At 36.6% G+C, this 23,957-nt stretch overlaps 1 protein-coding gene across 3 annotated transcripts in view; it reads left to right on the top strand.

The window, feature by feature from the left end:
- Positions 1 to 23,957, top strand: part of TTC17 (tetratricopeptide repeat domain 17) — a 139,481-nt gene that overhangs the window by 59,106 nt on the left and 56,418 nt on the right. For all 3 annotated transcript variants that reach the window (XM_050758249.1, XM_050758248.1, XM_050758250.1), the window contains exon 16: positions 2,782 to 2,968. In XM_050758249.1, the coding sequence (XP_050614206.1) occupies positions 2,782 to 2,968 (187 nt within the window). The remainder of the gene's footprint in view (positions 1 to 2,781; positions 2,969 to 23,957) is intronic.

Below are 23,957 nucleotides of genomic sequence, written 5' to 3'. Positions count from 1 at the left end.
ACATTTGAAGTCTAAGTATGAGATTTAATTTTGTATCTGGGTGTGAACTACTAAGTAATAGTTTGAATGTAATCTGAGCTACTTAGGTTAGAATTCCTTAATCTAGAATATTTTTTATCCACTGCCTTGGTTACAGTGAGACATTTCTGATGATCTAACAGCCCGAATCAAAAACAGGTAATTGGATAAATCATAAGCATTGTTTTTCATAGGGATATATTGTACATTTTGAAAATAAAACATTCTTAGATCTTTTTAACTATTTTTAATGATAAAATAAATATAAAACATATGGTTTGCACACAAGCAAATGTAAAAACACTGTAGATATATTTCAGTTAAAATGGCCTAAACTGAATACTTTGGGCTGCTTATAAAAACAGTCTCAGCAAACAATTGGAAAACAGCATACAAAGTATGCTATTTACAATAGCATCAAGAAAACATCAGATCTGGTATAGTGGCTCACACCTGTGATCTCAGCACTTTGAGAGGCCAAGTGGGGAGGATCACTTGAGCCTAGGAACTCAGTACCAGCCTAGGCAACACAATGAGATCCAATCTCTACGAAGAAGGAAAAAAAATTAGCCAAGTATGGTAGTGTGCACCTGTCGTCCTAGCTACTTGGGAGGCTGAGGTGGGAGGATATCTTGAGCCCAGGAGTTCCAGACCAGCCTGAGCAACAGAATGAGGCCTTGTCCAAAAAAAAGGAAAGAAAGAAAACATCAGATTTCTAAGAATAAACCTAAAAGAGGATGTGCAAGATTTATATACTGATTACAAGATATCCCTAAGAGAAAGAAGACATAAATACAGGTTGAGCATCCTAAATTCAAAACTCTGAAATCCCAGACGTTCCAAAATCCAAAACTTTTTGAGCACCAACCTGACACTCAAAGAAATGCTCATTGGAGCATTTTGGATTTTGGATTTTCAGATGTGGGATGTACAACCAATAAATATAATAAAATATTCCAAGATGTTTAAAAATCTGAAATCCAAAACGTTTCTGGTTCCAGGCATTTTGGATAAGGGATACTCAACCTGTAAATGGAGATACACATCGTGTTCACACATTGAGAGAGTCAATATTGCTCAGATGTAAGATCTCTGCAAATCAATTTATAGATTCAATTCAATCTCAAATACCTAGTAATTGCATATATGTGTTTGTGTGTTAATAAGTTGATTCTAAAATCTACATAGAACGGGACCTAGAATAGCTACACACACACACACGTACACACAAATGGGGGCAGGGTAATGGGGAGGAACAGAGTTGGAAGGCTTTTATTACCAAATTTTGAGATTTACTATAATTAAATGAGTATGGTATTGATAAAAAGATACTCAAAACATATCAATGAAACATAATAGGGAATTTAGAAGTAGACCACCGTGAATATGGCCACTGATTTATGACAAAGGTGTACCTGTAGTTCAATGAAGAAAAAACATTTTGGTTTTTCAGCAAATTAGTGCTGGAGTAATTGGATGATATCCCTATGGAGAAAGATAAGAACTTTGACTTCTACCTCACACCATACACAGAATTAATTTGAAGTGGATCATGTGCCAAAATATGAATGATAAAACAAGGTTTCTTTATGAAGACATAGGAGAAAGACTTTATGACAAAGATGTCAAAAAGCACTATGAAAGAAAAAAATGATAAGCTGAACTTCATTGAAATTAAGAAATTCTGTTTATCTAAAGATACTTATTCAAAGAGTAAAAAAACAAACCATAGAGAAGATTTTTGCAATAAATATTTTCAACAAAGGACTAATATATAGACAGAAAATTCCTTCAAGGCATTAAGGGCAATCTAATTCTTTTAGATAGAGAAAAGAGCAGGCACTTCAGAAATGAGGATATCCAAATGGCCAATGGGCTCCCAAAAAAAACCCTCAGCATTATTACTCATCATGGAAATGCAAATTAAAACCAGTTAGACACCACTGCAGCTCGCTGAAATAGCTAAAATTAAAAAGACTGACAATACAGAGTCTCTGAATTCTTACACTTGCTGGTAGGAGTGTAAATTTGTGCATCCATTTTGGAAAACTATTTGGTTGTATCTACTAAAACTAAATATACATCTACCTTACAACTCATACTAAGTATATACTCAAAAAAAAATGAGGACAATATGCCTATCAAAAGACATTTACAAGAATATTCATAGTAACTTTATTCATAATAGAAAGTGGAAATAGCCCAACTGCCAATCAGATGAACAAGCTTTGTTATGTTGGAACATTACACATCAGCTTAAAAAACAATGAGCTACTGATGTACACAAAAGCTTGAATGAATTTTAGGTTGAGTGAAAGAAGCTACAAAAGGACACATATTACTTGTAATCATAGGAGAACATGCAGTTTGATTTCATTTATCTGAAGTTCAAGAACTATGATGACAGAAGTCACAACATCACAGCAATGGTTACTTCTGGGGTTGGATTGCCCAAGGCAACCTCCTGGAGTACTGAAAATATTTTTGTATCTTGAGCAGTGTGGTGGTTACAGGGATATATACATATATAGTTTATATTACATACTTTATATATTTTTTTATCTTAGCAAAAAAAGTAGAAAACACATTTACATGTATTGTACAGTTTAGAATTGGCTGGTATGAATAAAATGGGCAGTTAGCAATAACGTTTATGGGGTAACCTAAAAAGAGCCAAAAGCCATATACTGTAAACGTTTTGTAACTCCCAGAAAATAGTAGTAAATTAACATTTTGTCAATTTTTTTTTTTTTTTCTTTTCAGCCTCTGACCTTTTTGAGCCTGGGAAATGCTTACCTTGCTCTGAAGAATATCAGTGGAGCACTTGAGGCCTTTAGACAGGCCTTGAAATTAACCACCAAATGCCCAGAGTGTGAAAACAGCCTGAAGTTGATCCGCTGTATGCAGTTTTATCCTTTTCTGTACAACATCACTTCTTCTGTTTGCAGTGGTAAGCAGCTGTTAAATGCTGACAAACTAATGAGCTCAGCCAGAGTTCCTGTTCTGATCAAAAGAACACAGAAAGTGATTTTTTGTATTTTACCCAAGGATTTTAGATAACTAGTATAATTCCAGACGCATAGGAAAAGATGTTAATTCCTTACTTACTATATAGATGCCTTAGGGTATTAAGGCTTAATTCTCTCTTAGAACTCTGGTTAAGAAAGGCTGACTAAAATACATGGTATATTCAACTGGGATTGATAGGCTTTGAGATTTTTTTCCCTCCCTCTAAAATCTCTAGTGTTTTATAATAACTGACATTCCTGGTAAAGTACATTTTTCCTGTCCGTGAAGTCAAAGTATACAATTTGAATCGAAGCAGTTCTATATACTCATTCACTGAAATACAGTTCCTTGTCTTTCATTGAAGATGATTCAGACCTTTACTCTACCTTTAAAATAGTGACCCAACATTCAGTGGCATATTTTTCCCTTCTTCCACTCTCTCCCACAGCGTATATATGGGCATATATGCCTGTGTATAAGTGTATCCACCTGGGTAAAGCTAATGTCTAAAGCTGTTGCACTTTCATTATTAGAACCTTCTTTCTAAGAATCACATGATATTTGGTTCTCTATTTGTTTAACCTTCACTGTAAGAAAAACTAAACTCGTGAATTTTAACTCTCTGCCTTCGATTGGGATGGGTGCAGTTTACGTATGTGTGGATCCTCAGTATCTAGCCATTGTAGAGTGCACAGTGGGTGCTTTGTTAATATTCAAATTAGGTTATAATATTTAATCACATGGATATTAGTTCAGCTCCTTCACTTTTGATATTTAAAAACAAAGAACAACCTGACATCCACTTATTTATGTGACTTGTCTAAAAGACATCAATAATTATTAGTAGATTTGGGACCAGAAGTGGTTTTGTTGATTCACTATACCAGACTGCCTTACAATTTTAATAGAATGACAGACAGTAAGTAGTGCTTGCCTTTTAAATATCAAAGCCCAGTTATTTACTGAAGAAACCAAGAATCTCCCAGCAATATAACTCTGTAGCTCAGTTGTGAATCAGTGTTGAGCACAATCTGAATTAAAGTTATTTTATGAATGCCAGAGTCAGAAAACAGTACAGCAAGGTGGTAGAGTGGAGTGGCTAGCAGTAGAATCTTACAGATTCATGTTTGAGCTGTAGCTCTGCCATTACTTTCTTTTTTATTTTTAAATTTTTTATATTTATGGATACATAATAGTTGCATTGTTCTTACCGTATGGTAGATACTGGCTAAAAGTAAGCCATTAGAAATTCATAGTGAATACAAGGTGCTCAGAACTTTAAAGGTGTAAATTGTGAATTTTTATCTTTTTAATCCTGGAAGATATGCTGTGGTCTTTTTGTTTGTTTGTTTTTAATTCTACTGCATCTTCTTGTAATACTGGTTTTTTAAATGTTGTGGGTTACCTAAGAACAACCTTATAAAAAGGATTTTACTTTTTCAATGAGCTTTTTATATTAATAGAATCTCTTATTTTCTTTATTTACTATCATCTCCCTCAACTCTGTTGGAATTTATTTCTGTTTTTGAGAAGGGTTTTGTCACTATATACATGTAGTGACCGTTTTCTAAAAAGTCTCCTCCTTGGCATTAATTTCACATGTTTTTTAGTATTTCAGTTTATTGAAATGTATTCTTAGTTCATGTCACTCATGTCAAGAGAGGGAATACAATTGTCTTGAACTTTTTCCCCAGAATGTAACCTCAACTGGTCCAGGAAACTAATAACTTGGAGCAGATCTTTCTCAGAGTTGTGGTATCTGATAGTCCAGAGTATTCAAAGAATATTATTGGGTCCAATATAATAACAATAAAAGAAAATAATTTGACATGGAAACAATTTTTTATAATAGTTCTTTCAGAGGGAGCTCATCCATAAAAAGTATTTAGCGCCTTTTACATTGTAATTAATGAATTTATGAAATTTAGTTAGAAAGTTTGCTCAAACTTACTAAGGCCAACAGAAGAAGTTACTTAATCCTGGGAAATATTCTGCAGTCTTCTTTTTTTTAAATTCTTCTGCATCTTCTCAGAATGCTGTGATCTTTCAAATGTCGTAGGTTACCTAAGAACAGCTAATAGTCTATTACTGCTGGTAGACTTAAAATCCTTCTGATATGAATTTGAAAAGAATCCAACATTTGCTAACACCTAAATAAATACTGTTACCTCCTAATGGATATGTATGCTATAGCATTTTCTAGGTTTAAAAATTCATTAGTAGTAGTGAAACAATTTCAATGTTGTTTTTCTTTGACAATGATTTTGAGTTGCTTATTTCCAAAGTAATCCCATTCATTCATAGTTACTTTCCTGAGTTGCAGCTTTGAAAAGCTAAAATTTGAAAGAAGCCAAACATCTTTATAGAAACCAGGAACTTATGTTTGAAATCTAAACAGTTGCATCTATTCTAGTTATCTCTGAGCTTTGCTAAATAATTGATTAAAACAAAGAAAAAAAAAAAAAAAAACCAGGAAAAACCCTCTGATGGATGATTAGGATTTCTTTACCTTTTGTGAAATCAGATGTTTCTGTTTGCCATTTCCTTTTTCATTTTTGCAATATTAAAGTAAGTTTTATAAGTTATCTTGTCTGACATAATCTGTTTTAAGTTTTTATTATGACAATACAGAGGTTTCAAGAGAGTGACAAGGCTTATGATTCTTTTTCCATGTAATAGTCACAGAATTCATGATAATTGTTGGCCAGGTCACAGAATTCATAATTTTTGGCCGGGCATGGTGGCTTACGCCTGTAATCCCAGCACTTTGGGGGGCCAAGGTGGGCAGATCACCTGAGGTCGGGAGTTCAAGACCAGCCTGGCCAACATGGTAAAACCCTGTCCCTACTAAAAATATAAAAGTTAGCCGGGCGTGGTAGCAGGCGCCTGTAATCCCAGCTACTCAGGAGGCTGAGACAGGAGAATCAACCTTGAAGTACAGGCTTGAACCCAGGAAGCGGAGGTTGCAGTGAGCCGAGATCATGTCACTGCACGATCCAGCTTGAGTGACAGAGCGAGACTCCGTCTCAAAAAAGAAAAATGAATAAATAATTATTTTTACAGCAACTATAGTATAATGTCTTAAATAGCATGACCTAGTGGTAAAGGGATGGGCAGTTTAACATTAGCAAGAATTTTGTTATTTCATATATAATCATGGAATTTTTTAATGCAGATTTTTAGTTTGTGTTTCTTGGAATGCCTATGCAGGTAATTTATTCTATTACTTTTAAATACTGTTTTGTTCAACTTAAAAATACACAATCACTATGCTAAAAAATTTTTTTTGTACTTATAAAGACTTCATAGCTAAAACTATTGATCAGTGAAGCATTATTTATCTGACAGTGTTTTCAAACTTTTATTAACCTAGAAATCAGTGTATTGGCTGCCATTTGTTAGATGTATGTGTTCTTATAGCAACTGTTTATCATCTTCATCTCTCCCTCTTTTGAATACAATTTCATAAATCCTGGTCTTTTATAGGTAGTTTTATATCACTACCATTTCAAGGATGCTGTGAAGGAGAACTTAATAGATTGATTTTTTTTTTACTTGCCCACTCTTGAATTGACTGTAAAAGTTAGTGCTTTCAGTTTCAATTAAACATCTTGTTTGGGCAGTTTTAAAATACCTACTGTTTTCCACATTTATAGGCTTGTCATTTTACAATTTTATTTAACTTACGCAGAACTGAATTGGTTACTGTAGCAAACTCATTTTTCAATAACAACTTCGTCCTTTTAAAAGTAAAATAGAATCTCTTAAATAAGCTTATAATGCTTTTGAAGATAAGCAAAGTCTGTGAAGTGCTCAACACTAAAAAAAACAGCCTTTTTTTAATTGGAAAAAATAAAAGTGTCACAGAGAATGAAACTTTATGAAACAGTAAAGGTTATCTTCTCTAAAAAATGGAAAATAACTTTTAATAATAACATGAGCAAAATGATTAAATATTGAATCTGTAGAAAAGTCCAGAAATACATTGATGTGGCATTACAACATGATAGTGGATTTTCCAAGCATTTATTACTAAAATATTTTTGAAATACTGATCTGCAAATTAAAAAGTTACATCTAGCAAAGATATTTTCTGCTACTAAAGTAATCTAGAGTGTCTTACTATATCTTTGCTACATGTGATTTTACTTTGTTTTTAATGACCTATATTTATTATTTTTCTTATATTGGCATAAAGCCAATGGTAAGTTCTATTTATTAGACTTTTATGCCACAAACAGCAACATTGATCTTTACAGCATATAATTAAGCATTAAACCCAAGATTTCTGAGCTCTGGTCATTTCTTAATTAATTGAGGCACATGCCCGCTTAAAAAAATTGGCCCAGATCCTAAGAAAGTATGAATAAATGTTATGCAGAAGAACTCAGACTTTAATGTTTAGGTGTTCCTATAATTGTCTGCAAGTTTCTCTCTCTAATATATATTTGATAGCTTTTGTCTCTGGAGAAAAAAGTCGAATTTTCAAATCATGTTCATGAGATTTAGTATCTATTCCAATGTGCAGATGGATTATCTTGTCTTCTCTTCACAGTGTTTCTATATTTATAGCATCTATTTATGTAAATCATATCTCCTTTTATAACTTGGTTCATTGTCTGTAGTTTTAGTCTGTGTTCTTCAACCTAAATTTTTATAGTTTAATAACTTGCAGCTTAAAGCAATTTTACAGAGTTCAGATGTCGAAGAAAAGGAAATCCTGCATTTTGCTGCCCTCTAGTGGATTATCCAGCATATATACTGCCTGCAATTAAGGATCTTTGCTTTATCACTTTTTTTTTTACATTCTTTTGTAAGAATTAGTGAAGGTATCTGCTTTTTTAAAAAAGATACTCTTATAGACCCAGTTTTAATAGCAGTTCTTTTAGAGGCAGGGTCTCACTGTGTTGCCCAGGCTAGAGTGCAGTGGCTATTCACAGGCTCTATCATAGTATACCATAGCTTCTAACTCCTGGCTCAGGCAGTCCTCCCATCTCAGCCTCCCAGACAGTTGGGACTACAAATGTGTACCACTGCATCTGACTCTTACAGCATTTTAAATATGCTACTAGTTAGGTCACCTCTATTTCTGTAAAAAGAATTAAAACTTTGGTTAATGTATTGCAGATTTTAAAATCCTGAGATGCAGGTATATGCTGCAACAAAACCAAATGTACTTCTGTGTATGTAATGTGTCTAAATGTGTTATTTCTTTACTTAAAAGGGCTGTAGTTATTTGATTAACAGTTTTTTAACTTATATCTTTAACATGTATTTAACCTGTGATAGAGGAGAGAATAGGAAAAATAATTTTTGTATTTATGAACCTACAAGCAAAGGTTATGATTTACTCAAATTACAGTCAATCATTGGTGGAGCTGAAACTAAAATGTGAGTCCTCTGTCTTCCAGGGCCAGTGTGGTTCCTATGCATAATTCTTCTGCCTTTAGCCAATCATAAATTATTCCACTGCCATGATTGAAAGATTGAAATAATTCATATTTGTAGATTCCTGGGACATTTTATGAAAGTGGTATAATCACTACACTTTTTATGTCATCTCTCAAAAGAGATACATTCCTACATAAAACATGGATGTAAACTAGATTATGGGGGGCAGTCATAATGAACCCCAAGAGCATACCTAAAATGGTCTCTCAATTTAACATATCACCCTGATCTTTTCTGAATCTTGCATCATTAAATTGCCACATAGCCTTCTATTTTACATGGAAGATCTTATGGCTGTACTTTTGTAGTATTAGCTTAGTAGACGGTATTTTTCTTTTGGGATTTCCAGCATTTAGCTTTTATGAACAAAAGGGATATTTTGGTTTTTATAACAACTTGGAGACAGTATTATCAGATTCTGATGACCAATGGTTTTATACTTCAGCCCCTGAAAGACATTATATATAAATATTTGTTGGTTTTTAATGTGAATTTTTTGTCCTGCATACCAAAAAAAAAAATCTGTTTTATTTTAAAGAATGAGCCTGTTAGCCCTAGCCTGAGATCTTTTCACAGCTATTCATCCAGTCATTATAGGTTGTTAGCCTGGCCAAATAATATTTAAGAAATACGAAATTTGATAGAGGATATAATCTTCTAAAGCAACAATTTGTTTTCTTTCAATGAAAGGAAACTGGGTGTGGTTCATTCATTCATTCATTCATTCAATGAACACTTACTTATCTACTATATGCCAGTCACTATTCTAGGAATTGGAAACCAAACAGAAAATACCTCCAGCTCTTACAGAGCTACATTCTAGTAGAGGGAAACAGACAGTGGATAATAAACACAATCATTTAACTAGAAAGTGAGTGCTCAGGGGGTTGGGGTCATTAAGGAAGACCCCACTGAGAAAGTGACATTTGAACATAGACTTGAGGGAGGATAGAGGTTCTAAGCCATGCAGACATACAGCATAAAAGCATTTCAGGCAGAAAGAATAGCATTGTGGAGGCAGAGAGAATAGCATTGCAAAGGTTCATGCAAGAAATAGCAAGGAGGGCTCTCCAGCTGTGGTGGAGGTGTAGGAGATGAAAGCGGAGATAAATATGGTGGAGGATAGAGCCACTTTTTTACTGCCTTGCAGAACATTTTAATAATTTGGGCTTTTCTTCTAAGAGAAAGATGTATGACTAGGAACTGGACAACACAGAAGGAGATGAGTGGTGGGCCAGCAAACAAAGCTTCACCTGCATTTACAGCCAGTCCCCATCACTCGCATTACTGCCTGAGCTCCGCCTTCTCAGTGGTGGCATTGGATTCTCATAGGAGCATGAACCTATTGTAAGCTATGCATGCGCGGGATCTAGATTACACGATCCTTATGAGAATCTAAAGCCTGATTATCTGTCTGTCTCCCATCACACCCAGATGGGACCATCTAATTGCAGGAAAACAAGCTCAGGGCTCCCACTGATTCTACATTATGGTGAGTTGTATAATTATTTCATTATATATTATAATGTAATAACAGAGTGCACAAAACATGTAATGTGCTTGAATTATCCCCAAACCCCATCGCCACCCAGCCCCCAGTCTTTGGAAAAATTGTCTTCCACGAAAGCAGCCCCTGGTGCCAAAAAGGTTGGGGACTGCTGACTTGGCAGATTTTGAACGCAAGAGTGAAATGAACCGATTTACATCTTAACATAATTCCTCTGGTTACTCTGTTGAGAATAGACTAGTGGGATAAGAGCAGAAGCATGAAGATCTGTTAGGATGCTATTGCAAAAATATCAGTGAGAGATGATATCAGCCTGTACCACTGGGGTGGACAGGGAGAAAGTGAGAAATGATCATATTTGGGGTATATTTTGAAGGTAGAACCAACACGACACTACTAGAAAGGGATATGGGAAATGAAAGAAACAGAGGTCAAGGGTGAGTCTTAAATTTGGAACCTGACCAATCAGGTAAATAGTGGTGCTATTTAATGAGATAGTCACGTCTGAGAAAGGAGCAGATTTGGGGAGAAAAACAAGTCTGGTTTTGGACATGTGAAATTTGAGTTGCCTATTAAGTGTTCAAGTAGAGATGTTGAATAGGTAGTTGGATATATGAGTTTTATGATAGGGAAGAGACCAGGATCGTAATTTATGGGTCATGGACATATGCATTTTTTAAGTCATTAGCTTGGATTAAATTACAGCAGTAATTACTATAAAAAGGAAAATGGGTCAAAAATCAGTTACTAGGGTATTCTAGCCAACATTTAAAGGTCAGGAAGAAAAAGAGCAATAAAGGATTAGCCAGTAAGCTAGTAGAAAAACCATTCAAGTATTTTATCCAACAAGCCAAGTGAAGAAAATGTTTTAAGGGGTTATCAAGCATATCATTATTATTGTACCAGCATGCTATATCCTGAGAGATTGAGCTGGATGTGGGCAGAGAATGAACCACTGGATTTGGTAACATGGAGATTGTTGGTAATCTTGTAAAAGCTTGTGTGAAATCGGTTTTGAAGGAAGTGAGGATGGCAAGCAACTCCTAAGTTTTGCTATAGTGAAGAGCAGGAAAATGGGATATAGCTGGAGGGGCCTGTGGGATTGAAGGTATTTGTTTTTGTTATTCTAACAGTAGAAAGCACTGCAGCATGTTTCAGTAGGAATGATCCAGCAAAGTGGGAAAAATTGAAGATGCAGCAAAGGGCTAACTGTAGAAGCAGAATTCTTGAGTAGACAGGAGGGGATGAAATCTAAGGCACAAATGTAAGAGTGGGCCTTAGGAACAAGGATGATATATAAGTAAAGCTATAGGTATGTTGAAAGATTTCATGGTGGGACTTCTGATTGCTTCTCAGCAGAATATGAGGTGACTTGTCAGATGAGAAGAGGTACTGAGAATGTTGGAGATTTGATGAGAGAGGAAAGGCTGAAAACAGTTGTCTCAGAATGCAAATTAACTAGAGAGGTTTCTAACTTTGGTAACTGGATAGATGTCAATGTTGTTAAGAATGAGAATACAGAGGAGAAATCATCTATGCATTGATGTTGTGCTGGGAATAGCAAGTTCAGTGATAGACATGTTCATTTGGAGATGCCTCTGATTCCCTCAGAATGTGCAGGATGTGAAGAAAATGCCAAGAATGGAATCCTAGAAAATACTAACATTTAAGGAACAGAGTCAGTGAAAGAGTGACTAAATAGAGGCACTGGAAGAGCAGGGTCATGAGGTTTAGAAGAACAGAGAGTTTGAGAAGGACAAAGAGGACAATAGTAGTGTGTCCTGTATTGGTTCATTTGCAAGCTTTTAGTTGGTATTTTACTTTTAATATTTATGGTTTGTTTTGATGGGCATTAGAAAAATGTTTAACTGGTGCATAAAACCTGTGATTTATGAAAAGATGGTAATGATTTTCCCTTTTAACCTAAATAAGTGTAAGATTAAACCCTAGATTCATTTAAAAAATTATGTAAGTAATGATACTGCTAAGCTATGGAAAAGTCATGATAGTCATTGGTAAATGAATATACTGTGGGAAGCTCTGGGTTTAACAGTTTAGAAATTATTGGTGCCTTCATTTTATCAAAAGCATTTTTTTAAATGGGGAAATATCTACACTAAAACAACATTAATAAATTTTAGAATAATGGAAGTATTGAAGTGAGCTCTCTATATGTAATTGAATTACTTTTAGAGCTATTAGCATAGTTTCTAAAATATAGCTCATATTTTATCCTATTACTTAGTGACTAAAATAACTTTAAAGCAAATAGGAGATAATACCAAGAATCATTCTTTTTTCTTTTTTTTTTTTTTTCTTCTGAGGCGGAGTCTCACTTTTGTCGCCCAGTCTAGAGTGCAGTGGCTAGATATCAGCTCACTGCAACCTCCGCCTCCCCGGTTCAAGCAATTATCTTGCCTTAGCCACCCCAGTAGCTGGGAATACAGGCGCCCACCACCATGCCTGGCTAATTTTTTGTATTTTTAGTAGAGACAGGGTTTTGCCATGCTGGCCAGACTGCTCTTGAACTCCTGACCTCAGGTGATCCACCTGCCTCGGCCTGCTGGGATTATAGGTGTGAGCCACTGTGCCTGGCCAACAATCATTCTTTAAAAAACATATAATAATAGAACACAAATGAGGAAAGCTTTCTGAAAAAACTTTATTTGTTAGAAACATGAAAAGGTGGCTGGGCCTGATGGCTTCACTAACCCCAGCACTTTGGGAGGCCGAGACGGGCAGATCACCTGAGGTCAGGAGTTCGAGACCAGCCTGGCCAACATAGCAAAACACCCTCTCTACTAAAAATACAAAAATCAGCCGGGCGTGGTGGTGCATGCCTGTAATCCCAGCTACTGGGGAGGCTGAGGCAGGAAAATTGCTTGAACCCGGGAGGTGGAGGTTGCAATGAACTGAGATTGCATCACTGTACTCCAGCCTGGGCAAGAGACTCCATCTAAAAAAAAAAGAAACATGAAAAGTTAATTGTGTATTTTTAATAAAATAGTAGAAAACCTTGATGGGTGATTGAAGAAACAGGACGTTTCTCAGAAAGATAGTCTAAGCTCTATAAGCAAGAGGGGATCTGTTTTTTATAGTTCCCACTACTCATTGAACAAGGTATTTTTTAATATGGTTTGTTGCTGCAGTTGTATTTCATTCTCCTGACAGGAAGTGAAGGGGACTGACTTCTTGTTATGTACACTTGTGTGTAGTGAGTTAGGCAAGTTCATAGGACGTTGTCTAAATCTTGAGTTTCCTTCATCATTGTAGATGTTTTGGAGACATTTCAGTTTACGTAATGTTAAGCTTTGCCATCTTAGGTAGCAAGCATTTATACAACTCTTCTCCATTCAGAAAGATGATTCTAGCTGGGCTTGTGGGGTGTGCACAGTAGTCCCAGCTACTTAGAAAGCTGAGGTGGGAGGATCACTGGAGACCAGGACTATGAAGCACTGATCACACTACTGCCCCCAACCTGGGAAACATGATGGGACACCTGTCTCCTAAAAAAAAAAAGAAAAAAATTATTCTAATTGGCAAAATACACAGACAACTTACTCTACGTTGGTAGAGCGGGTTCTTTTTAAAATTTCTAAGTGATTTGTGCCTCAGAAAATTATGTTTGCTTTGAGACAGTTGAAATGAGTTCCTAGTTTTAGACTATTTTTTTAAAACAGCACCAACTATGTAAACCCCTTTTCAAATTTAATCATTGGGTGATCTCTTCTCAGTTCCATGACCTGATGTATATAAAGCCGTGAGTCTGATAATCATTAGAAAAGAGCATTCGTGAGATTTTAAAGCACGTAAGACTGAGGATGCCTGCCATATGTAAGTGGACATGTGTATGCTGTTTGAGTTTTTCTCCCCCTGTTTTCTTGCATCGCTAGTATTTATTACTAGTGGTTGAATTTATTTCATACTGAGCCACTCTTTGGCCAGGAAAATTTCAGTAATCTGTTACTTTTCCCTAACCAGCAAAGTTTATAATAATTATTATTTCAAAGATGCAGGAGAAATTTAAATCACGTTTCACAGATATTGAAAAGACCATAGCTTTGGATTTGTCTTCCCGTTTAGTTGCCTTTTATAGGAACAAACCTAAATTTGTCATTCAAATTTTGCCATCCTTTAATCCTCTTTAGCTGTCAGGCTTTGTTAATAACCCAGTCAGGTCACAGATATACAGTGAGATGATTATAGAAAGTAATAAGCACAATTTGCCTAAGTACATTTCAGGAAAAAGAGCTAGAGGTCCATGGCAGCTGAGGGGGTACTGCTGTCAAGCAAGTTTTCTGATTCCTGCTGCACCTCTCTAATAATAAAGCCCTATTTTGCTTGACGATGAGAAATACAGCTAGAGAAAAACCTAATATGAACAAATTAATAATCAATTCACCACCCCTCTCACAGTACACTGGCTAAAAGCCATAAATGTTGAAAGTTGGGAGAGACTGAGTAAGATCCTGGAAACCATGTTATTACCTGCAAAGTGGCCACTGAGGTGAGTGCCGCCAGGTGACTTTCATTTGGTGGCATAAAGCAAGAGGAAACAATATGTAGCCAAAATACATGATATCAAACTTTCCCCTTGATCATGCTTTGGCCATATTTACTTAGGTGTAAGTAGATGTGTTCAAATTAAAGTGCCTGTCTTAATTCCATACCCTTGAGGCAGGATCTGCAATCAGGGAATTAGAAAGCTTTATTACCGAGATCCATCCACAAGTCTCTGCTCATAACATTGTTTGATAGAGGGACTTCAGTGGGATTTTTAAAACTTTGATTTGAATATCATACTTGCTACCTCTACCAATGCAAAGGACATTTCCTAGTGCTTGATCTTTTTCCTTCTATGTAGGACCTATGAGGTATTACTAGACTCAAATTTTGATCAATTATGGAATAACTAGGATCTTGAGTTCTCATTTGAAGATACTGTCCTTGTAATTCATTTAATTTGAGGAGGAAAAAAGACAAAATAGCCTTTGTAACTTCATTAGCCTCAGCCTTGCTCTGTGTCCTTGCTCTAGGGGAAAAAGGCAAGCCTAATAAGCCCAAAAAGTGCTGGGCATAATTAAGGATTGGTTTCTGCTCTCAGGGAGCTAGGAGAGTCTTGTTAGAGAGTTGTTCGATGTACAAGGTCTGTTGGTTTAAATATCAAATTTACTACCTATACCAATGGTAAGTTTAAATATCATACTTACTACCTAAACCAAGTCTAGTTTGCTAGTAAGTTTTAAACATCGATACCATATTTAAAACTTTGGTTTAAATATACTTACTACCTATACCAATGCAAAGGACATTTGGTTGGCCTAAATATCATACTTGTTACGTAAACGAAGTCTGTTGATCACTTTCCTACTAGATCACTTTCCTCTGCGTCAGCAGGTGACCACTCATAGCAGGAAAAAGGAGAGGCAGATGGTAAACACTAATGGTTGTGGGTAGCTAGGAAATCTAAGCCCCCTCCAACTGTTTGTAGGCTTGTTCTAAGTTTAAGAATTGAGTGAAGCAGACTCACTGTAAGAGTGTGTGATGGAATCAGAAAGATAGGTTGTATTTTAAAGTCATTGACTAGAAGAACTTTATGACATCTGCCTTTTGCAGAATCCATGGAAATTGTACCAAATCTTGGTACCAAATGATGATGCTATTGCAGGTAGTTTTCTTGACTACATACATCCTGCTTTGCTAGTTTGATGAGTTAGCACACATTTTTTTCTGCAGCTCTATCCCATAACTCTCCAGCTCTTTCCCACAGCACACACACACAAAAGTACCATTTTTACCCATCTTTCAAGACCCACTTCCACCATATGCCTTACTTGATCTCCTAATTACAAGTAATGTGTAATCAGACAATTTAATTGTGCCTCTCCTTTGGCTCCTTTGACTTGCCATGTTAGTTATCTGTGTACATCACACAACTCTCTAATAAGACTCTCCTAGCTCCTTGAGTACAGAAACCTATCCTTTTTCCACCTGCATACCCCAGCTCACCAAGCATTCCATGCTCTTCCCCCCAACATTTAGCACATAGAATATTCTTTAATGGCAAAGTAGCTGATGATATTTCAAGTCTGAACTACTCAGGTAACTAAGTATTAAATGTAATAAAGAGTAATTAACTTGTACCTACCCAAAGTTTGCCCAGAGTGCTTTCCTAGGAAACCCCCCTCAATGTACATAAGTAGATACAAATCTCCTTTAAAGTCTACAGTTCCCGCTGTAAGAGGGAGAAGAAAAATGGAATTGTATTGTCTTGCTGGTCCACTAGGAGCTAACACATCTAACAAGTGGCCTGTATTGTCCCACCCTCAGTCCCTCCTGTTTTTAATGAAAGTTATAAACTAATGGCTCTCCTGACCCTCATTGAAAACTAACACTATGGGTCAGTCTCAGGAAGTCTGTTGAATTTGTTTCCCCAGTAATCTTGCTTAAAGAAAAGTTCCCTAGGCTGAAGTAAGCCAGAGATTTAAATTAAAAAAAAAAAATAGCTATGTCTGTTAATTTTATTTTTCAATATAATTTCTGCATGGAAAAGTCTCATAGTAAACTTACAATGAATTTTAAATTTGCTTTAGATATGTAATCTGATCATTTACCTTTCTAGAAGCACTTATAACTGCTGAAACCCTGGATTCTTCATTAAAATAGTTTCTAACACAGCCTACATGTCATGGTATCTGTGTCTCAACTGGTGCTGACTTTGCTTCCTGTGCTTTAGTCATTTAAGAGAAGGCTACATGGCAAGACCAAGAGGCCAGATTTATAGCCAGTTCTCCTTTCTCTACTCTAAAAGGAGGCAGGGCATGTGGGATGCAGGGGCATATAGGTCTGCAGAAATCAATTCAGCTCTAAGTTCTTGGGCAAAGCAAGTTCCAGGTGTGACCATGTGTGAACAGAGTATTTCCCAGGATAGAATTCAACTCCAGGATATGTAGTAAAAGGGAAACACACACACACACACACACATACACACACACACACACACACACACACATTCATATTTGGGAATCACATACTTTTCTTTCTTTCCTTTTTTTTTTTCCTGTAAACTCTTCTGACTTAATCACCTCACCAGGAGAGAGTGCTGATTTCAAGTCTTTAATATGGTCTGTTTCTCTCTGCCATTGTACTTTTGAGGTCAGTCAGTACATAACCATTATTTTAAAACATTCTGCAAAGAATTTCATTCAGCAGTAATTACTGAATGAGAACAGGTCTAAGGAGCCATTATTTCTTTTCAAATAATTTATTTTTTCTTTTCCAAATAGAGGATAAAACAGGGTAGAGGAGGTGAGGCATCTTCATTTGTCTCTCAGATGCAGTCATCGGCAACCTAGGTTTCACCCAGATTCAGGTTCTGTATGCTTATATTAGCAGTGGTTTCATTAACGATGTTTCCCAAGAATCCTCTGACAGTAGGACAGTAGTTTGTCTCTCCCTTTCAGAGTAAAACATCCTAGACACAGAGATGTAAATTGATTTGCCCAAGTTTGTACAGTAAGGCTGCAACTGAGGCAGGATTTGAATTTATACCATGGAAGTGTTCCTCTTGGTAAAAGGTCTGTTAGACTCTGTTATAACCGCTGGAGGTGAAAATCATAAAGGTATCTATTCCCAGTAAGGTCTTCTTCCTCAGCTACACCTGTTACTCTGTGTGGTACCAAAGTCCCACATGTCACCTGTAGTAAAAGCTTCCTGGTAATATTTTTAAGTAATTTTGTATGACAGTGGTGAACAACTGAAAGATATATTTTTGTTCATGGCATTTTGCTATCTCTTCTAAAAGACAGATTATATTTTACTAAAGATAAATACGAAATAGTGTTATTAGGTAGCTTAAATTATAATAAAAGGAAACAGTCACCATGTGTTTCTAAGCTACCTATTTCCAAAAGAAATCATTTTTAACTGCATAATTTTGAGTGCAGTTGGGTAGAAAGGTAAGGAGAAAATACTATATAAAAAGTCACTCATACCTGTTAAAAGGATGATGATGTCTGTATTTTCCACCTAGGTACTTTAATTGAATCTATCAGAATGCTTCCTGTAGGGTAACTTTTCTGAAAGGCAGAAGAAAGGAGACCGTAGAGTATAATATAAGCCTGTTCAAGCAGGGATGGTAGGAAAACAGAATATTCCACTGTTTCACAAAGACCACTTTTATAACATCTTTGCCTTACATTTTGAATTATGGCTCGTATTACAAATCAGTTTATTATTTATGTCTTAGAAATTAGTTATGTAATAAGTTGCATAGGAATATAACATATTTATTGTATGAAAGCAAAAAGTATGTTTGGGGAAGGAGTGAAATAAGATTAACAGACTAGAGGGGGCTGGGCACAGTGGCTCGTGCCTGTAATCCCAGCACTTTGAGAGGCCAAAGAGAGCAGATTACTTGAGCTCTGCAGTTTGAGACCAGCCTGGGCAGCATGCTGAAACCCTGTCTCTACTCTAGAGGCTGAGGTGGGAGGATGGCTTGAGCCTGGAAGGCAGAGGTTGCAGTGAGCCCAGATCATGCCACTGCACTCCAGCTGGGTGACAGAGCAATTCTGTCTCAAAACAAAAAACAAAAAACCTAGAAGGAGGGAGTTATTGAACAGCAAAGAGTATAGTTAACATGGTACCTGTAGCCTTTTTTCATATTGTAAGGCAGTCTGTCTATTAAAATGTCCTTTAGAGAGCACAGAGCCGACTGTGAGACTAATTTCTAAGTGTACTAAATAATTTGGGGCTTAGATATGCTAAGGAGTTTGATCTGAATTAATTGCTGCTTTCTTCTAAAAGATTGGTAGAAATGGACTCTGTGCTGCCTCCAGTATCCCCTACATACATGCACACAAACATACACACACAGAAAGTTGAAATTACACAGATACCTTGATAACTTCTTTTTTTAATTATTATTATTATTATACTTTAAGTTCTGGGATACATGTGCAGAACATGCAGGTTTGTTACATACGTATACATGTGCCATGGTGGTTTGCTGCACTCATCAACCTGTCATCAACATTAGGTATTTCTCTTAATGGCTACCCCTCCCCTAGCCCCCCACCCCCTGACATGTGATGGTCCTCTCCCTGTTTCCATATGTTCTCATTGTTCAGCTCCTACTTATGAGTGAGAACCTGCAGTGTTTGGTTTTCTCTTTCTGTGTTAGTTTGTGGAGAATGATGACTTCCAGCTTCATCCATGTCTGTGCAAAGATTATGAACTCATCCTTTTTTATGGCTGCATAGTATTCTATGGTGTATATGTGCCATATTTTCTTTATCCAGTCTATCATTGATGGGCATTTGGGTTGGTTCCAAGTCTTTGCTGTTGTGAATAGTGCTGCAGTAAACATACGTGTGCATGTGTCTTTATAGTAGCATGATTTATAATCCTTGGGGGTATATACCCAGTAATGGGATCGCTGGGTCAAATGGTATTTCTAGTTCTAGATCGTTGAGGAATCGCCACACTGTCTTCAGTTGAACTAATTTACACTCCCACCAACAGTGTAAAAGTGTTCCTATTTCTCCACATCCTCTCCAACATCTGTTGTTTCCTGACTTTTTAATGATCACCATTCTAACTGGCGTGAGATGGATACCCTGATAATTTCTAATAGCCGGTTAATTGATCATACTAGAGATTCTGAGTTGGCTATAACTAAAAGGCCTTACTTTAAAAAGATTACATTGGGATAACTTACTATTCCAGTGCAGCTTTTCAGGGAGTCAAGGGCTAATAATATTAGCATCTTACCATGTGCTGGGCAGTGGTCTGGCTCTTTGCATATAATTCTCAACAACCTAACGAAATGGATATTATTATTAAGCTCAATTTGCAGCCGGGTGCAGTGGCACACACCGGGAGGCTGGTAAGAGGATCACTTGAGCCCAGGAGTTCAAGTCTAGCCTGGGCAACATAGTGAGACCCCCACCTCTTAAAAAACAAAAACAAAAAACTCAGTTTGTAGATGAGGAAACTGATTCACAAAAAGGTAAAAGTAACTTGTCTTGCCCCAGTCTGTACCCATAACCACTGCTCTAATGCTAAAAGAACCACATGATCTTATCATTGGTGCTGGCTTTAGTTACTTGGCTCTTACCAAGTTTTGATGCCTCTCAATTCATTTGTGGCATTTCTTTATTATAACTAACCAAAAAGCATCCTAAGTTACCCAACCAGGAATCTCTACCAATATATGAGATTTAGAAGGTAAGAATTCTTTTTAACAAATATGTGTTTACCCAACTCTAATTGGAAAGTAGAAAATAATCTTCTAGCAATTTGTAAACAATTAAGATGAGAAGATAGGAGATCCTGAGACCTTAGTATACTTTGAAAAACTGTTTGGCGACGTGGTAAGTTGTGTCTTTACCCCTCAGGAGACTTTACTTTGACAAGGTATATTAAATATGTAGTTGTTTTTCCAAACACCCTTGTAGGATAGGTTAGTATTAATAACGCTATTTATGCAGGAGATACTCTAAGTGTAGAAAATAATGTTAATATACTAGGATCTCATAGTAGTTCCAGAATCAGAAATACCCTTTTTGGAGTTTTACACTTAGTTGATAGTCTTATAGTCTCTTACTTCTAAGAAAAACCAAACTGCCAGGATTTGAATTAGATGCTAAATGCTTTGCAAGCAAGTAACAGCATTACACAGAAAAGTGTTTTCCGTTGTCACCTGGGACCTTGTTACCTAAAGCATTTGATTTAAATAGTGTTGTTCCTTTAAAGAAAAATCATACCTCTCAAGGTTAGTGTAAGTCATAGAATCTCCCCATTTTGTGTCAGCAAAAAATAAGTCTTATGCATAGAAGATGACTTGCTACTTTCCAGGTATCTTTCCATTTTTCCTTCTCCAATATTTTCCTGTGTTTCTTTAATGAGAACATCATTCCGACCTCTGCCAGGAAAACAGGCAATATTTTTCCACAAAGGCCAGTTTTTTTAGTTCCCCTTTGAGCTGGAGCAGACCTATACTGTAGTCTAAAGAAGAGAAATTTTAAGTTCTTCTGAAATACTTCATTTACCCTTAGAAACTGGAAGGAGTAATTTTAAAAATTAGGCAATGCAAATATCGCCAAACTATGTATGCAAATCATATCAGAATCCTAAACTGGTCTGGTTTTTTTGTTGTTGTTGTTGGTTTTTTGGGTGTTTTGTTTTGTTTTGAGAAGGAATCTCACTCTGTCACCAGGTTGGAGTGCAGTGGCGCAGTCTCGGCTCACCACAACCTCCGCCTCCCAGGTTCAAGTGATTCTCCTGCCTCAGCCTCCTGAGTAGCTGGGACTACAGGCATGCGCCACCATTCCCAGCTAATTTTTATATTTTTAGTAGAGATGGGGTTTCACCATGTTGGCCAGGATGGTCTCGATCTCTTGATCTCATGATCCTCCTGCCTCGGCCTCCCAAAGTGCTGGAATTATAGGCGTGAGCCACCGCACCTGGCCAAACTGGTCTGTTTTTAATAGTTTATTGTAAGAAAGTTAGTATTCACAATTCTAATCTTAAAGCATGTAGCTTTTATGTGATCATTTTGATGCCTACTTCCGAGAAATACCCTAACACAAACCTCTTATTCTTTTTTTATTCCTCCCGTTCTCCTCCCTGATTCTTCTCGTCTCCCTCTGAGAGATGCTGGCCCCAATTTCCTGAATTTGAGGACAAGACATTCTTAGAATGCACATGGCTTGCACAAGATGTCTGAGTTTGAGGTCATGCAGAAGGAGTAATTTAGCTTCAGGGTCCCTTGTGCACACAATATTTTATAAATTACCTACAAGGTATTTTTTCGTATTGCATAAGTTTAAAAAGATGAGACCAATTAAATTTTTACTGTGGGCAGAGGGTGGGAGAGAAACAGAAGAGAATCAAATGTTGAAGGAGGAAATCAACTTCAGAAAACACAGAATTTCACTGGGTTCTAGTGCTAAAGGTTTGTCCTTTGCTTTTATAATGTTTTATACAACCTGTGTCAGTCAATGTGAAGAATGCTTTAATCAGCATCATTGTCATAATTATTTCCTCTTTGCTTTTAATAGTCATGCTTATTTATATCCCAATTAAGAATTGTCTCTGAGAAGTGTGATGTTCTTCATAATAAATTATACTCAATTGGGTGTGCAGAGTTGGTTGATGTCATGATTCTGTTTTATTTTAATGCTCTTACGTTTAGCTCCCCTGACTTAACTACACATACCAGATGGTGAAAACAGAAGTGAGGGCAAATTAACAACCTCTGTCCTGTCATAGGAGAATCTGGAGAAAGAAAGCAACTACCATTGCTCATGACTTCTTTCCCATTAGCCCTCCATGGGCGGACATGCACACACACACACACACACACACACCCCTTGCTCGTGGCTTCTTTCCCATTAGCCCTCCATGGGCAGGCGCGCACACACACACATACACCACACTCAGTCTTTATCAAGCTGTACTTTTCACTGCTCCCAAACACAAATGAGAATTTCTGTCCCTGTTGCTTTGCCCAACACTTTATTCTTCCTTGCCTAGAATGCTGCCTTCCCTACTGACCAGGGGGAAGCCTAGAAGCCTTGTAATAAGATAAAGATCTCAGATCCAGATCTCAGATCTACTACTTTTGACTTTAGGCAAGTTACTTTATTTCACTGAGAATCAGTTTCCTCATTCGTGAAATGAAGATGCACACGGTTTTTATGAGGATAAAGTGGATGAAAAAATATAAAGCATTCAAAAAATATTTCTTCTATTTCCTGTAGTTCTCCTTCTATAAGTCCTGCCTATTCTTTAAAATTCGAGTTCTAAGCTTATTCTCTGAAGCACTTATTTGGAACAAGTGTTCTTTGTTGTCTTGTATTTACTGTCTCCCCAAGTTGTTTGTCAATTTCTTGAGAGCTGAAACTCTTAAAAGAATCCTCAATTTCTGACATAGTCTTGTTAAATATGGTAGCCTCCAATGTATAATAGTGTAAAAGTGGAAAATGGAAAGTGACTCTCTAAACATGTGGTCCCCTTACTCTAAAGTCATTAAGTTGGAAAAGGCTTTGAGTCCATTACAGTTTCTTGGCACAGTAAGGGAGATGGCATTAGAAGTACTTCCGTAAATTGTGAAATCTAAGAGAGCCATCAGTCAAGAAAGAGACATCTTGTGTTTCCATTCATGTAGAGAGAGCTTGATTTGGTGAATCTGTACATATAGATAAGATGATTGATTGATTGATTGATAGAAGGATAGATAGATAGATGGATAGATAGATCGGTCTATCTTTGAGACAACATTCTCTAAAGAATAAACTTAGAGTGTGTTTGAATGTTCTGGTAAAGGAGAGCAGCTACTTCTACACTCTTAACCAAAGAATTTTCCTCTAACAGGAAAGCTGTGATTCTCCATTGGAAATGCATTTTCATTGACAATGTCCATGGAACACAGCGGGCAAAGAGGATAGCTATTCAGCTTGCCAGATCAGCTAGAACTAACCAAGGGTAGTCAAAGGAGGGACAGATGTCAGCCAGATTGCTGCCATATTAGATACAACTATCTGGTAACATACTCTCCTACCCAGAGAATGACCATCAGGTAGAGCTGAATAGTGGGGGTTTTGGTTCATACTAACACAAAACTCTTAATAGGATCAAAATCCTTTAACTCATAGGTAAAAGTCGCTGTAGAGGTCATTCCCACTATATGTGCCAAAAGTTATTTTTATTGACATGACCAGAACTTGTTTTCCAAAAGAAACGTTGCAAAACATTTCCAGATGTTACATTGCAGTCTTAATTGTTGACTTTCTGCCATCATCTCCCTTTAATTCTTTGGCTTTTAATTTGTAATAATTTGTCATCTTTTGATATATCTCATTTTAAGCCATGATGCAAAAATAGTATTTTTCTCTGCTATAATTTATCTCAGACTTATCCAGGTATTAACCTGTCATTTCTCACAAATAGAAGGAAAACTTTTTGATGA

Source organism: Macaca thibetana, chromosome 14 (genome assembly GCF_024542745.1).
Source record: "Macaca thibetana thibetana isolate TM-01 chromosome 14, ASM2454274v1, whole genome shotgun sequence".
Taxonomy (NCBI): domain Eukaryota; kingdom Metazoa; phylum Chordata; class Mammalia; order Primates; family Cercopithecidae; genus Macaca; species Macaca thibetana.
The sequence above is the reverse complement of the archived record's forward strand: the minus strand, read 5'-3'. Positions and strand labels throughout refer to the sequence as shown.